The sequence below is a fragment of the Melospiza georgiana genome, chromosome 2 (genome assembly GCF_028018845.1).
Source record: "Melospiza georgiana isolate bMelGeo1 chromosome 2, bMelGeo1.pri, whole genome shotgun sequence".
Taxonomy (NCBI): Eukaryota; Metazoa; Chordata; class Aves; order Passeriformes; family Passerellidae; genus Melospiza; species Melospiza georgiana.
The window spans coordinates 4,182,322-4,199,199 of NC_080431.1; the positions used below are offsets into that span (position 1 = coordinate 4,182,322).

Consider the following 16,878-nt stretch of genomic DNA (forward strand, 5'->3'; position numbering starts at 1 on the left):
GGATGCATTTACTGAAAGCAAAGATGGGGAGTGACCAGTTGGCTAAGAATCATTGAACAGGCTTAGAAAATCCTCCTCTTGATGCAGCTGATTCTGGCAGTAGCTTGAAAAGTCTTGGTGTGATCTGGTACCTTTTCTCACTGGCCAGCCATGACCATAGCATTTCCATTTCCCAATTTTTTGGCAGCCTCTGTAAAACTCTTGATATCTGAGAGTGCAGTTGCTGAAGGCTTGAATCAAATGCTGCAGGCACTGAAGAGTCTCCCAAGAGCACCATGAATAAAATGCAAAGTCATTATGTGTACATATCTATAAACCCAACATGTGCTTCATCTTGCTTTTCTCCTTGGTGTTCATCTGCATCCTTCAGTACATAATTATCATTTTTGAGTGTGCATTTCCTTACCTATCAGGGTGTACCAGCTTTGGCTCTCACAATACATTTCATATTAGCTGTCCTCTATGTTTGATACATTGTTTTAGGAATGCAATTATTTTTTGCTGATATCTCCACCACTTTGATTCATAAAATAAATTAAAACCACTACAACAGGAGGTAATTTATGAAACACTAAATAAGAAGCTCTCCCCCCCCCCCAAGAGCTAAGACAAGAACAAAAGGAGTAATCAGGGGTGATAATTGCATTGTCCCAATCCATTTTCTTTGAAACCTTATTACAGCTGTCCCAAGAACACATGCATTATCCAATCCAAGTAATGAAAGAGAAATTCTAAAAGCTAATTGTCTATATAAAAATCTAGAGTTGATTCTTTACTCCTTGGAAATAGGAAGGTAATTGCATTGCTGTGCCAATTCATGATCATCACCACTGGGTATCACATCCAGCCTCAGAGTACCAACTTCTCCCTTTCATAAGGTGTTGGAAGAAAAAAAAAAAAAACCTATTCAAATATTGCAGTGAGACCATTCCAGCACAGATGTGATTTTCATTCATCATGGGTCTGTGTCTGAGAGAAAAATGCATGCAAGATCCAGTGGCTAAAAACTGAAGAGAAATCTTGTGGCCTGGAGCAGGAGGATTATCCTGACACCTTCAAGCTTTAAATCCTTTAAGCCACTACCCAAGTTAGGAAAACACTAACATCTCTTCAAGCATTCCTTCCAAGCCACAGGAAACTAGAATGAGAAGGGGAAACAAATCACAAGTGGTTGCATACTTGTAATTTTTTGGTGCTCCACTGCCCACATTTCATGGCACAGGAGTTACCTCCGATGGCAGCAGTGGTGTTGCTCCAGAGGCTCTGATCAAAGAGCAGGCCTGGAAACTCTCTTCACTCAGCAAGCCTTGGCTTTGCAGCTACTGCAGAGACAGCAGAAGAAAGTGAGAAGAAACATTGCTCGCCATGGGGAATGAAGATACCAAAGATAAGGGCTGAAACGCTTTCTGACTGAAATGTAACCCTGTGAAAAAAAATGTATCAACTCTGCTTGGGAGTGGATGAACAAAGTCCTAAGAAAGCAACATGAAACAGTATCTCAAATTATCCATTGTTATTTCCACAGACTTTGTTGGGGGCTTTGTTGGTTTTTTTCTTCAAGAAGAAATCATTAGGAGACTAAATTTGGACACCAACCTGCCACTTACTGCTGCTTCTGCTACTGCCATGGCCCCAAGCTGATGGTACAACAGCAAGAGGCCAGCAGCCAAAATGCATTAGGAACCCAGCTGACATCAACATCTCTGCTGAATGTCTTGTACCACATTAATGTCTTGGTGCAGATCAGCAGTACAGATATTTAACAGTGAATTTTATGTGCAGACAATGTTTAACAGGCATGCATTATCATAAACATGCATTTTACAGCAGAAAGAACCAGCCAGGCTCATCTCATGAACAAGAGGAAAAACAACTCTGAATTCAGCTATTGTAAATATCCTAGTAGAAAAAGGCCATAATTATTCATCTTTACAAATAAAAATATGACTGATAAGTATAATCCCCCCTTTGGATTAAAATCCAAGTTTGCTTGGTGCTGAGGTAGAAGAGTTTCAATAAATGTAGAAGTGTGTGAGAAAATGGTGTCTAGGAATTTATCTTCCTTGATGATAGATCATTATGTATATGCAAATCATTGTGCAGCAAATAGAAATTAGAGGTTATTAAAAATAAAAATAAACCTGCAGTTTCTCAGTGATTTAGTGAAATGCTTGCTCAGAGTATAAGGGCAAGTGATCCTTTTATGCAAGAGAGTAGCACATCTCTTACTAGGCCCAAGAGATGAACAAATCATACTCACAAAAATGACCAAAAATTGGGGATCCAAACTTGTTTTGATTAGGTGTAGGATTTCTATCCTGTGCCTTTAAAAGCTGGCAGCTTAGCAAAACCATCAAGCTGCATAATTTCCCACTGGCTAGAAAAATACTGCTGATGATCTCTCAAGTGGAACTGAGCAAAAAACCTTATCTCATGCAAACAGTGAGATGTGTGTTTTTGGGGATTCTTTTTTTCCCCTCTGTGTTAAATAATAAGAAATCAGGTGTGTTTTCCATGGAAATACTGATTCCTCATTTCAACTGCTATTTTTTAAAGAGCTGCCCTCAATGTATATTGATTATAGAATTATTGATTAATCTGTTAAAAAGGCCTGGAATTTGATTACTGCACACTCAGTGCAGATTAATGAATCTGCAGATTCAGCTAGACAAGATCCCTGTGCTCATCCCTCAAGCAAGGATGTTGAGAAATGAAAAAACCTGGCACATTTATCCTGGACTTCTCAGGTTGTACTGCACAAACAGATCAAACGGAGCCCAGAGCAAATGGAAGCATCCTAAACCCACCATCCCTTACAGCTCAAACCCACAGCCTTTAACAGCAGTGCATCTCTCAGCTGGCAACTGCATTTTTTTGGCCATAACAAGACCATGTGTTGTTCACAATGGCAGAGCCCAAAGTGATGCACAGTGAATTAAGTAGAGAACTAAGAAGCCTCCCTGTGCTGCTGCTATTATGGAATCATTTTTGTTCACTCACCTGGAGGAAGAGCTGCTTTTAACTCTTCCCTTCTCTGCCCTCTCCTGTGTTCTCTCTGTTTTGTCCATTAGCAAAGGGACCTTCCTGGTTGTGCCATTTTGGAGCTGGCATTCTTAAAATCCCAGTTTGGAGATGAGGAATTTCAGGTAACACCTGGCAAATCCAGAGGACACTGCTGAAACAATTCCAGTGTTCATCCATCTACTGCATATGGAATATAAGGAAGAGGAGCCAACTCAAAGGTTTCTGAAGTTCATTATGTTTTTTTCCAAGTAAACAAAAAAAGTAATTTTTCCCTGAAGAGTAAATTATTTTTCTTCATAGTCTAAATTTTTCAGTAAGTGGATTGAATCTGATGGGTTTTTAATGTTCTTGTAAAGCCAGGAAAATGTATTAGAAATTGCTAACATTTATCATGTTCCTTGGTAGAATAGTTAGAGACTTTGGTTAAAAAGAAGCCCCACACAGATTGTCTCTCTTGAATAAATACTTTTAAGTAAATAACTGGGGCTGCTGAACAAATTAAAAGGAAATAAAAGATAAATAAAATAATACTTCTGCAAGAAAATAGTGTCCACATTTAGCCCATGCAATTTTTGTCAGAAGAGAGAGGCTAAAATTATCTCCAGCTAAACCAAAGGCTCTCACATACTTGTCATTTAGGAACTCTTTCAGTGACATGCAGGCAAAGACTGGAACTGACAATTATTTCAACAGAAAAAAGAACAACAAAACAGAGGTTAGAGGACACGTTATTTATTGTGCTCATCTGACAGCCCAAATGCAATGAGATGAGGCAGAAGTGCCCAGGCACTGTTTACAGGAAGAATCATCTCTTGAAATAGATTTTCATTTCCCTTTGCTCTGTCATAATTAGAAATGTCAAATTTCTTTGGGGATGAAAAAGAATAAAAAGGCGTGGGAGAAGTTTTCGCTTCCTCTTCTTCCATAGGAAATGAAAATATGAGTGAGAATTGAAATATCTCTCTGCAATAAATGTTTGTTTGCTCAGCCTAAAACATATTTACATTTTTGGAAGTGTGGAGTGCATTGCTCATAATCTAGTTAGTTCATCAAAAGTATATTCAGATATGAATTCTTTACCTTTGAATGATGATGAATCTGTTATCCAATGAACTTAACCTGAAATACCAGCAAATTAGGAAAGGTTTAGGAAATGCTGCATGTAGAAAGTAACAGGGTAGCTGAGAAGTGCAGGAAAAAGTGGCACACACAAGCTGTTCATAGATTTTGGATACCAAGGCATATCATGTTTCTGAAAACAATCTTGGAAAATTAATTTTATATAACGGCACATCTGTTATAGTGGACTTAGCATTGCACACAGGATAAAGGAAGCACAATAAATGTGGTTCACAAAATCCCCCAACCCACAGCAGTAATTGTTAAAAATTAAGTTGACTTTTGCTACACCTATGGTGCTGGGTATTTTGGTTGGTTGGCTGGTTTGTTTGTGTTTCTCTTGATTTCTGCAGTTAAATCCAGGAGATTCTGAGATCCTCAGGTCCTGTGCACTCCAGCTGGCTGACAAACCCTTACAAGAAATGTTTTGTTAAAACATGGTCCTGTGCCATGTTGGAACAGCATGTTTCTTCTCTCCTTCCTTCATTTCATATTGTTTTGTGAACTGAAGATTCTAAGGACATTGAGTTTTCCAAACATTTCTGTAAGGAAATAGGCTGCCTGTGTTGTGAGAGGGGTGCAGTGGCTCCAACAACATCAATTCCAGCTCCCAGCTGCGTTTGGATCCCAGTCCTTGGCTCTGGGCATGTGTCAGGCTGCCAAACAGCTCAACTTCCCAGCACAATGGGGAGCCCTCCCTGTCTCTGCTGGCTGCTCATGAGAAAGGGCTGTGGCTTCATCCAGTCCCTTGCTCAGGGCAATGCATGAAGCTTGGATTACATGGGACTCAGCTAGCTCTGCATGTTTCATGGCTCAGTGAACAAATCTGGGAACAAATTGATGGTTTAAATTGAATTTTGCTTCTGATGTGCCAAATGGACCACCTGGGTAGATTCCTAAATCTGAATGTCTGGCTGTGGAGTACCACCCTCTGAGGCAGTTGAATCCCATCCATCTGGCACCCTCCAGCCCACAGTTTAGCCCAGAAGTTGCATTTTTGTGAAGTGCACCCCATCCTGGGGGTTACCATGGCAACTGAGGGACGACTGGCAGATGCCGATCCTGCTGCAGCTCCGCTTCTGTCAGAGACAGCTCAACCACCAGAGCTCCATTTTATGGTCTTTATTGTAAGACCTAAGGTGGTGAAAGAGCTCAGGGCACACCTGCACAAACCCACCCCATTCAGAGCTGTTATTCCCCTATCAGTGACAAGTAATTCCATTTCTTGCACCAGCCTGTTTGCTGTTTTGAGAAAGCCCATGAAGCACTCAGCTTTGCCCTCACACAGCTCACCAAGCAGTGCAGCAAAAATGCCACTAATGGTTTACCAAGAAACACACGTGCTCCCTCTCCCCCAGAGGTTAATGTGAAGCTGCCAGTGTGGAGGCACTTGTTAGAAACTGAGTCACCTCCTATTTTTAAAAGGCTGGTAGAAGGGGACTCATGTCAGAAATGTTGAGGCTCCAAACCCTGCTTTTATTATTAGGCTGATAAGGGATGATAGGCAAATTGTTTTCTTATTCATGCCCAATTTCTCAGTCTTTTGAAGAGGACTTTTGATGCTGTCTCTCTCTGTCAACTGGTTCTAACACCATTTCAAAGCTAAGCTGTGTAAAAGCTAAATATGATCACCACTTACATCAGCACTGAGGCAATTGCCGAGCACTCTCAGAGGAGGATGGCAACATTTGACTCACAGCCTCATGTCTTGATGCTACAGCATCCCCTGTTTGCTCTCTGGCTTCCAGAAGCCTTGGTGATATGGCTCAAAACCTTGGTGAGCACAAATCTGGGGCTCTGCTGCCAGGCAGAAGAGATTCCCAGCCTCAATTTCCCATCTACTCTTTCTTCAGGAATATATCCTGGTGGACGTCCCTTATTTTTCAATCTGTAGTTTCACTGAGATGTCAGCTGTCCTCTCATGGAAAGGAGAAGCCCATTTCTCTTCTGCATGGATCTGCAACTTGGAAACACTTTGTTAGAGCTGTGTGGCCACTGCCCAGCAACACACAGGAGGTCACATCCCTCTGACAGCTTTTAATGCAGGACACCCCCTGCCATATTGCAGGCACGTGGCATTGGAGCATTTCCCTGCAGCCCAGCTGCACTTCAGTCATCTCTGTAACATCCCTCTGCTTCTAGACTGTCTTTCAGTGAACCACAAGATCGTTGCTGCATTGAAAAGTTGCCCCCTTCTTTGTGTCTAACTCACCTTTTCATTTATCCTCACATTGTTTGCTCCTCCTGTCTGCTCTCTGCCTGTCCACTGACAGACCAAAACTGCATCTTGGGTTCACTCTCTTAAACATTTGAGTCGCTTCTCCAAACTGCTTCATGGAATGCCAGCAAACAGAGGGGAAAGACAGCATGAGAAGCAGGGTGTCAGAAATTAAATCAGTTTCTCATTTCTGTATCTCTTGCCCAGCTCTCCTCTCTAAGAGTCTGTAACAGTCCAAATTTAGAGCCTCCAGACTGCAATCAAATCCATTCAGCGCGGCGACGTGGCATTCAAGTGCTGTGAATGAAGCTGAGTTTCTGAGCCATCACATGGATTTTCAGTGTGCTGGGGGAGTGTGTGACTGTCACCCTTGGTGGCACCCAGGCCCCAGAGCAGGCACAGCGTGGTTGGGAAGAGAGAGGGGCTGGGAATTGCTCCTGCCACGGGGAGGGGGTGCTGATGGAGAGGCTGACTGTACATCTGGGGGTGTGCCAGTCTCCCTGCTCTTGGGCCACAGAGAGAACCCCCAGCTTCAGTGTGCTCATTGCACAACCTTTACATGCAATGGCACCAGGTGCATGGTATAATTTTATCTAAAAAGAAAAAAAACACCTGAGAAAAATTGGAAAGAATTTTGAAGTAGCTCTTCCATGTCCTTGTGCCTGGAAAGATGCTGTAGTGCAACCAGCATCCAAGCCAAAAGGTTTTGTCACAGTGCCTGACACTATTTTTAAAGCTATGTTCATTTAAAGAACTCTTCCTTGCTCTTTCTAATCCTGGGTAAAATAACCAGAAATTATTTTAAAGCACAGTATTTCCCCTTTGAGTGCTCATGGAATTAGACAGGTAACAGTCCCAAACATTCTCCCATCAACAAAGTGCTGCATGAGGATCCTCAGAGCTGTCTACTGACAACTGTGGCAACATTAAGTCAGCAAGAATTGAACCCCCAACTCACCTTGCACAACTGTGAATGGTCATCACTCTCTGAGGAACAGAAACTCCATCTTGCAACTTGGCCAGTGTCACATTCAACCCAGCATTAAAAGTACCTAGTGTTAATTATCATTCCTTTAGATGACTTAACTGTGACAGGTTTATTTTACAGGTATGTGGTTTTTAACCAAAGTTCTTAAGAAATGAGGTGAGGAAGGGGAAAGTCTTGGAAACAGGGTCTGAGCATGGAGTCATGCTGCAGAGGGGAAGGAGAAGAACTGCAGTGCTGTTTGTGAACAGCTGCAGATTCCCTGGGATTTGTTTCCCAATTAGTTACAAAGCTCATTAACAAACTCTATTTAGAGGGTTTTCTATTTCAGTGAGATTTTCCTAAATTAGTAGCCATCAGTTCTTATTTGGATAGTGAATCTGTCAAATTCCATGGCCTATGCCAGTGTACAGCCATTCTCCTGCAAAAAAATAAAGGGCAGCATGATAATATGGTAGAGTAATAATCAGAAAAAAAAGGAGCTTGCTTTGAAGAGTAGCATATCCCTATTTTTCCTGTCAAAACACCTTGCTGTGGGTTGTAGCAGTAGTTGTTTTTTGAACTTCAGTTTGCTCTGCCAGTAAAGGGAAATTAATCTAGAGGGGAACATTGACAGAAAGTTCTTAAAAGGCACCGAGAAGGTGGATGGTGCCTTTTCATCAAAGAGAACAAAGCAAATGCAAATACTAAAAGGAACATTTAAACCTGTGGAAAATAAATCTCTATTACCTTAAATAACTCAGGCTCAGCAGTACAGAATGTCACTGAGAAGACAAACTGGATACTCACACAGATAAAGGTATTTCTACACTTCATAATTCATGGAAAGAGCTTAAAATTGATTTCACCCCACATTTCAAAGACTATTTCAATCTGTCCTTAGGCAGGCAGTGACCTCACAGATGCCTCCTGTGTCATTCCCTGTGCTTCAGCTGAGGCTTTTGGGGGTGGCCTCTTGTTGAGTGTGTGACTGGATCAGGAGGAACATGGGCTGGGATCCAACTGCTGCTAATTGCAGCTCATTTCTCAACAGTGCTGCCAGCTCTGCCCACGGAACAGGACTATTCCCAAGGATTGGGAGTGATGGCCTGAGCCTGGCTCAGTGGGATCTTTCCATAAAAAACTGGCTTTCCATAAAAGAGTGGCTCAGCTCTCCCAGGCAGCCCCTCTGAGCATATTCATGCCCTGCACACAACCACACACACTCAGTGGTTATTTTGTTGGTACAAGGCCAGTAAAACTCTTATTGAACATTTACTTTTGGAATTTCTTCCTCAAAAACATCATCTGGGATATTCTCAAAGAGCTAAAGGTGAGCACAGTAGCTACTGTAATATTTATCTACTGCTTAGGTAAGAAAAATTCACAATCCAAGTGATGCAGGATGCCTTTAACAAACCTTGTCCTGCCTCCATCAGGGGAGGCATCAAGAGCAGAACTCAGAGTGGTTTATACAAGCTCAGCATCTTTGTCATTTAAAGGAGATTGTGTCCTACAGGGACCATCTGCCCAGGCTTCAGGACACCAAATTATTTACCAGGAATTGTAGCAACATATCAGAGAAGTTGCTTTTGGTCTTTGCAATGGTGTTAAGAATATCCTTCCTAGAAGTGACACGTGAACCCTTGCTCTTCCCAGCACACAAGCAATGACAGTGCTGAAGTGGATGTGCAATCCTCACAGCAGGAGAGGGTGCTCCCTGTATCCTTATCAGCATCCTGTCCATCAGATTTGGGCTGCCATAAACGTTTTGGATATGTCCAAGAGCAGCAGGAACGGGGCACTAGAGGGAGCTCCAGCAGCACCACCCACCTCCGAGCCCCAGCCTGAAACCAGACCCCGAGCAGAAATTTCCTTCTCAAGTGTGAGGCTTTGGGATGGCTTATTGCCTTGATTAACTTCTCTGCACATTTGGATAACATTTTCCAATATTCTTTTGCAGATGCAAACTCTGGAATTGCCAGCATTCCCCATTTCTGCCAACAGCTCCTATTAGTGTATGGGTCTAGGAACTCAGATTTAGCCCATTACATAAATGTTAATTTAAAAAAAGCCAACCCAAACACTATAGATATGTTTGTTTTAGAAAAACTGCCTGAAAAGCTTCAATGAAATTTGAAAAACCCTCCACATATTACATTTTTTCTCTTATTGAGATTAAATCCTTTTAATCAGTAAGCCAGCAACTGTGCATCAGGAATTAAAGCTAATATTTAGCCTTTGAATAAATAAGAGACATTTTGGGAATAATGTTCCTACTGGAGAACTGTGGGGAAAAAAAGACAAGATTATTGCTGTTGGTATGCTCTTTGCTGGCAATTGCTATAGCTAAAGCAAAAGTGGCAGAAGCAGCTTTTTTATTTTTAGAAAGACAGCCACAGTGATTTATTAAACCTCTCTGGGGAAGACAAAAGCTATCATCTCCATATATTTACTTGAGGAAGAATTTATTTTCAAGGCAGAAAACTAATAATTTCTAAATAAGAAGAGTCAGGCTTCTGTAGAAACCCCAGGGCTAATTTTGGAAGAAATTACCTCAAAAATCAACTACAGAGAACCCAACTGCATCAAACAGTGTGTTACTCTATTTCATTCACAAAATTGCTCAGGAGCCCCAGCAGTAAAGCAGAGAATCCTATTTTATCTGTACACTAAACACCTTAGATATTTCCTGTATAGCTCTTTTAAATCTAATGAGAGCAGAACCCCTGTTATAAAAATTCAAGCTTAATTTACATGTGATAGAAAAACATTGCTCAGTGCAGTGCTAGGAGCAGCAAGGTTTGAATAGTGCTAAACCCCTGTGTTCCTCCCTTTCCAAACAGATCCACCACGAAGTCATAAAACATTCTTTCATTTCTTACTGATCTAAACATGATTAAAATGTTATCTCATGAGAAAAAAAAAAAACAAAAACCCTACAGTTATGCTCCCTTCTCCCACAGAAGGGCCACTTACTCCACCAGAAAAGACAGATATCCATATTAGCTGTTCCTCCCACTCAATTTCCTTAACAAGCACCTTACCTTGACATTTTCTCCTCTCTCCTGCTGATGTTAGGTAAACATCAAACACTGAGCAGATCTCCATCCTCTCTCTCTGTGGCACTGACCTCCTCAGGATGTGATGTTTCCTGGGTTTCGCAGCACTCCAGTGTTTGAGGTGTCCATTCTTCTCACATCCTCTGCCTCAAAAAACCTCTTTCCCCAACAGTTATTTTCTCCTTTGCCAAATTCTCTTCACTGCATCACTTTCAATGATTTCTTAACTGCTCCTTTGAAACAAACAAGGAAACCACCCAGCCACCCTTATCCATCTCCTCACACTTTTCCTCTCCCCTTATGTTATTTTTCCTTTGCCCAAGGGAATGTCTTCACTGTTACTGCCAGCTGAGTTCCATATAATTCCCACTTCTCCTCCCTCACAAATTTCTCTTTATCTCTTTCAGTTGTTTTACTTTTCCCTTTTTGTCCCTTCAGCCTGCCTGTGCTGTGAATCAGGACATCAGAATGTTGTGCTAATGTTCTTTTTTATTTAGTGTGGGGAATTCCTTTTGTTGATGTCAGCACAGTTTGTGCAGCTCCTGTGATGAATGTGTATTTGAATGTCAGCAGGGTAATGAAGCCTCCAGTACCCACAATCCCCCTGATTTAGAATTCTTCCCAGCATTCTGTATTCCCCAATGGAGCCTCTCAGCATCTGCCATCCTTGGCAAGAACTGCCATTGAGCAAACAGCTCTTTCCACTGCTCCACCTTCCTTCCTTCACTTTCTCTTCCCCATTGCCATCCAGAAATCTGTGCAGGCAGGTAAAGCCCATAAAACAGACTGAACAGCCTTCCCAAATAATTGCTCCTAGGAAACAATGCACAGGAATTTTTAAATTCATGTTCCCTAAATCCAGTGGAAATGAGGATGTGCCTGCTACTGTTGCAAAGGCAGACTCACAGATCTATCAGTGAAATACAACTATTTCACAGCTTTACAGACCCAAGCACAGAGAGATAATTTTTGCCTACATAAGTGTGGGAAATGCAAGAATCAAGAGATACAGGATCTTAAAAGTCCCCAGTGCTCACTGCAAGAAATAATTGTGCTTGTCACTTCACAAACACTGTAAGAAAGAATGCAAATACTGCAAAGGCAGCAATGGGGTTGTAGTTACAAGGTGATAAACCAATTGCTGCACAAAGAAAAACCAGAAAACTATTTAAAACAACCAAATCTTTTAATTAGAAAGCAACAAACATGCAAACAGCAGGTATAGAAATTTATTTGAACCAACGTTTTTACTATAATGAAAGTTACTTTAAAACATTGATCCAAGCTCTCACATTTGCTGTTTAAGGAAAATATTGCACTTGGCATCATCTAGCACCCCTCATACATGGCAAAACATTTTAAAAACATTTTTGTTTATTTTAACTTGCACACTCTCCCCAAGTCATGCACACAGTCATTCAAAAAAAACAAAAGGTTAGGTTATCCAAAAGCAATACCTCAGAATTGCACTAAAGCTCTGTAAGGAAAAATATAATTAATGTCTTATACAAATTTCATTGACTTCCAGGTGCTCACACACAAGTGTTGGTTACTCTTCATCTTCATTTTCGTTCTCCTGGCCAGATCCTTCTGATCTGTCACCTTCCAATCGGTCTGCAAAACACAGATTTAGTAAAAAGAACTTGCAAAATTTTCTTTTTCTGGTAAATATTTATTACCTGTTGTCTCCCTAGACTATTACACAATGGTGGGTTTTAGGGTTGAAGAAAGTCTGTGTGCACTTACAGCAGAGAGTGGGTAGAAATGTTACCACAAGAAAGAAGAAAAGGAGAAATGCCCTTAAGGATTTCCAGACATGAAAGCAAAATCTGTGTACAAAAGGAAAAACCTTGTAGCTGCTGACTGGCTGTCAGCACAGAAAAGATGAATGCAAGTATAACATTAAAATGTGAGATGGTGACTACAAAGGACAGAAATGCTGTGCTGGGAAGCTGAAACTACAATAGCTACAGTTAGAAATGTGGATAGTCCAGAAACTGGGGGATCACTGCCTGTCACTACAATACATCAGAAAAAGTGCCTTTGGATGTAAATATTTAGAGAAAGGCAAATACAGAAATGTGTGAGGGAACATGGCTGGCTCAAGAGCAATCACTCAAGCAACATGCAGTCAGGTTTAGAAACTCTCCACCCAGCCATAAAAGATTTTTGCTGAAATTGTTGTAGCTGAAGTGTTGGGCAGTTCTTTTAGCATTTCACTCAGAAGAGATAATGACAACTAAGGAAATACAGGGGCATGGAGGTGCAGCACTGGGCTGGACACATGGCACCCTCCTGGCTCCCAAGGCTCACAGAGCAGCCAGAGGTGAGAGGAGCAGCTGCTGCCACCAGGCACAGCTTCCTTCACACCTCACCCCTGCCAGCCACTGCTCTGCTCAGCCAGAGCCCCCAAATTCACTGCTTCCCATCACTTTCACCTTCAGCTACAGGTCTGTTAGGTTTTTACCCCATATGCCATGCCAGCCTCCCAAAACTTCATCTCCTTTCTTCCTACACAGTGTGTGATGTCTCTCCGCTGTCCTCCATCTTAGGGTCAATCCACTGCACTCAGCTTCTCCAGCACCAACATCCAGTTCCCAGTGATGATTCTTCCATGCAACCCTCTTATCTCCAGTTTCAGCCCCATGGGAACTGGAGGGACATCCTGCAGCCCTGGGAACAGCTGCCACAGCCTCAGCAATGCCTCCCACACTCCTGAATCCTCACGCCTTCCTTCGCCCCTAGACAACTCCCACACTCACAGCCAGTTTGTCTTACAGTTCACTCCACTCCTCCCCAATAGTTTTCCCATCATACTCACTGGAAAGATCACTCCTGAAGAGAGCATTTTTCAACATCTAAAAATATATTTTGCTCCTTTTTTGAGATGAAAAAAAACAGCTGCAAAGATGTTGCAAGTCTCACAGCAAAGAAGCAATTCCTAAGTATTAAGAGAACCTTGAACAACCCTTGAATCTCCTCACCAACCCCAAGTACAGCCACAGCAACTGAAGGTCTTGATGATTTCCCAGCCAAGCTGCTCTTTCACAGACCAGTGCTGTGGACAAGCTCTTCAGAAGCCTCTCACCTGCTCTTATGTGATTCAATGAAGCCAGCATTCGGAGCATGAAGGAAGCTGGAACAGTGATGGTGTTTCTGGTCTCTTCCAGCATTAATTCATTACGAGTTATAACCTGCAGGCAGGGAAAGGAGAAGACCAGCATCAGAAATAAACACAGAATTATACTGCATTGATGGGGGTATACTGCATACAGCACTATACAATTATACTGCATTGATAGGGGCTTGTAGATACAAAGTTTCTGTGCAAAAGCTATTTTACAGAACCCAAAATTACCATAAGGGAGGAATATTTTAATAATTGCTGTTGAATGCTGTTGTCTCTGGTAAGAAAAATCAGCCAGTGGACTCTGCTTGCAGGTGTCCAATTCTCTGTCTAAAGAATATTCCAGTGAGATCATGGTTCCATTGTCCACATGCATGGCAGATACTGAGATGAGTGACTAAGAAAAACTTTGGAAATCTCTCACAAAGTAAAGCAGATTGATGATAGAAAGAGCTGTTTCCAAATGGCAACTGTTGTAGAGAACAAAGTTCTAGCACCAGTGCTGGCCAAGAATGTGGGAAGGAAAAGAGATGAGGTTACCCTCAACTCCTACCTTCATGCTGCTTCAAACTTCTGGAGAAAATCCAAGGAACACAAGCCATTTCTATCCCACTTCAGGAACATTCTTTAGCTCCATAATTCTTTGTAAACAGAGCTACAGCTTGCCTCTAAATGACTCGAAAGAGCCAGCTCCTACCATCTCATTTTCAAGGGAAAAAAATCCACTAATGAATACTTTAATTTCTCTTCCTCATTCCTTCCTCATGGTACTTCCTTGCCATCCTTCTTTCTTCCTCCATAAATTGTAATCCCACAGTGTAGGTTGTCCCAGCTTTTAGACTATATTCTTTTATTATCATTAAGCACAAGAATTTCTTTAGATGGAGATAAGTTATGACCATTTTCAGTCTTTGCTCCCAAATCAGCTGCTGTAAGACAGGAAAATAATGAAATTCTTGTTCTCTCTGAGACTCTTCAAGCCTGTTCCTCGTGTGAGGAACACGTTCTTGCAAATGTTTGCAGTTTCTCCTCCCTTCCCAATCAAAGCACCTCTTTTCTGTCATTCCCACCGGTTTGCCAGGCACTTGGCACAGCTGATCCCTCCCTAACAGGAGCAAATTGAGAAGGCACCCCATATTTCACCCCATATTTCTGCAGTGCATCATAATAACCCCCCCTGCTGAAGCTTTTTCTCCATTCAGAGGTTTGTCCTCATCCCCACTGTCCTTCCCTATTCACTGAGGTCATGGCCTCTCTCAATTTTAAATACATTTCTGTATCTATATGGAACTTTCCTCAAACACAGTGTTTTCTTCTCAGACTTCCCCCCTTCTCTGGAAAATCCAGTTCAGGTATGTTGGACACTTGTTCCAGCCAAACTTAACATGGTGAGAATTATTTTATTTCTATGAACATCTCCTGTCCCCTACATAGGTATGTCAATACAGGGAATAAATTAAAAAACAAAAACCATGTAAAATTACAAACAGCACTGCAGTCAATTCTTCTGAGAGTTCTACATTTTTATTAAAGAAAACATAACTGTCTAAATAATTTGCAATTATTAGAAATAAAGGAAGGGAACTAAAGTACAATGATTAATTTTAGCACACAAGCAATACTTCTAAACCCCAAAGGCTCCAAAACATGTCACGACTAAAGCTGTCACACAATATGCAAGGAAGGGTCTCTTCACTCAGTGCTAAAATAATGGGAAAGGTTCAAAACTCACAAGTGGATGGTTTGGGGTTTTTTTCAAGGGATAAGGGTTGTGTGTTTCTCTTTGTTTAAAATATATTTAGCACTATTACAGAGTAATTAAATTATTTAAAAATGCCCAGTCTTCTCTATCTGTAGTGCCCAAGAGATTTCACAAAAAAGCCCTCAACCTGACCACCCCATAACCAAATCTGTCCTATAATATTATTTACAGAAAACTATATAACATTTTGATCCATTGTGTTATACAAATCACTCAAATATGATTATTCAGCAGTCAGCTATATGGTCACCCCAGGCCAGTTGCTATATCCAGTTATTGCTCTGAGGGCAACATGAAAATAATGAGTTACATAACTTCACATTGGACTTTGATAACTGATTGGGCTTGCAATGTTTGCTTTATTCCATGAGGTTCCCATGTGCAATCTTAACCTTTAAGTCTATTTTATGCCACTGAATATTTAATAGCATTGATTTTTGTACTCTGTATATCCTTGTATTACCTTCAGTTTATTTCCCTCATTTTCCCTTCATTTATTAGTTTAGAGACAGGCACTATGTTCATTTATTAATTCCTGCCAGTTTTCCTTCTATATCTGAGTGTTCACACTTCTTCCAACTCCTTTCATGTACATAATAGCAGATCATGTTATATAATTTCTAGGAGAGCTGAGGAAATGCAAAGTGCCAAGGATATCAAAGTCAGCTGTTCTGAAGGGCAGCTTTTTATTTGTAGCTCATTTGTGGAACATTAAATAACTCTGCTAATTCAATGTCAGTGATTTGTACCCAAGGCTTTTATAGAATTAAAGACACAACATTACCATGAAAAAGGAGGAAAGGTTCTTACCTCATCTGCAAGTTTTCTGTTAAAAATCTTGGATTCTTCCAGTGGTGACCAAATTTTTATATCATAATCAATACCCGAAGAGGCCAGAACTGGAAGTGAATAACAGTAATTCTAAATTAAATGTGCTATGTTTATTGGTATTTTCTGCTCTTAAAAATATTTCATTTGAAGCATTTATTTGCAAATGTCAGGTCTCATGCTGAACAGAGCTTGTAATTACCAAGTCTCCACATGAGGTCTGCTCCATAGATTGTTTTTGAATCTATCTATATAGATATGAAGAAAACAAATGCAAACATCAAGACTCCTTGGTTTAAATTTGAAAAAAATCACCGAAATATACAAACGATAGAAGCAAAAAGTAAGAGCTAACCCAGCCACTACAGATCCATTTCTGCTGATAAGTATATGCATTAATAACAAAGCTTTAGAATTTGCAGATCCAGTACAAAGGCAGAACCAAGATAATTTCAAATGTACATTTGATAATTTCAGTGAATTTAATTTATTTGATATTTAAATATAAATATGCAATGGATGTTGTTATAAATTAAGTATGAAAAATATGAAAAATTGCAGAACATTCTCTAGATCATTGCACAACAGCCACTGTAAGAATTAAAATTCCATGGAAAGCTCTCAGTAACTGGGAAGCTGAACAAGAGTAACTGTCCTGGAAGGAGGAAGGATGAACTCTCTTAGTGGTGACACCTTCAGAGTGTGACACACTCCAACAAGACATCAGCAAAGCTACAGGGCACTTTGAAAGGTGCTTCTAAAGGGAGTATCCAA

At 40.9% G+C, this 16,878-nt stretch overlaps 1 protein-coding gene across 4 annotated transcripts in view; it reads right to left on the minus strand.

The window, feature by feature from the left end:
• Positions 1–11,554: 11,554 nt before the first annotated feature.
• Positions 11,555–16,878, minus strand: part of DCAF6 (DDB1 and CUL4 associated factor 6) — a 74,159-nt gene continuing 68,835 nt past the window's right edge. For all 4 annotated transcript variants that reach the window (XM_058043712.1, XM_058043703.1, XM_058043694.1 and 1 more), the window contains 3 exons: positions 16,087–16,175; positions 13,476–13,581; positions 11,555–12,001 (listed from right to left, as the gene is read on the minus strand). In XM_058043712.1, coding sequence (XP_057899695.1) covers positions 11,937–12,001; positions 13,476–13,581; positions 16,087–16,175 — 260 coding nt within the window. In that variant the 3' untranslated portion in view covers positions 11,555–11,936. The remainder of the gene's footprint in view (positions 12,002–13,475; positions 13,582–16,086; positions 16,176–16,878) is intronic.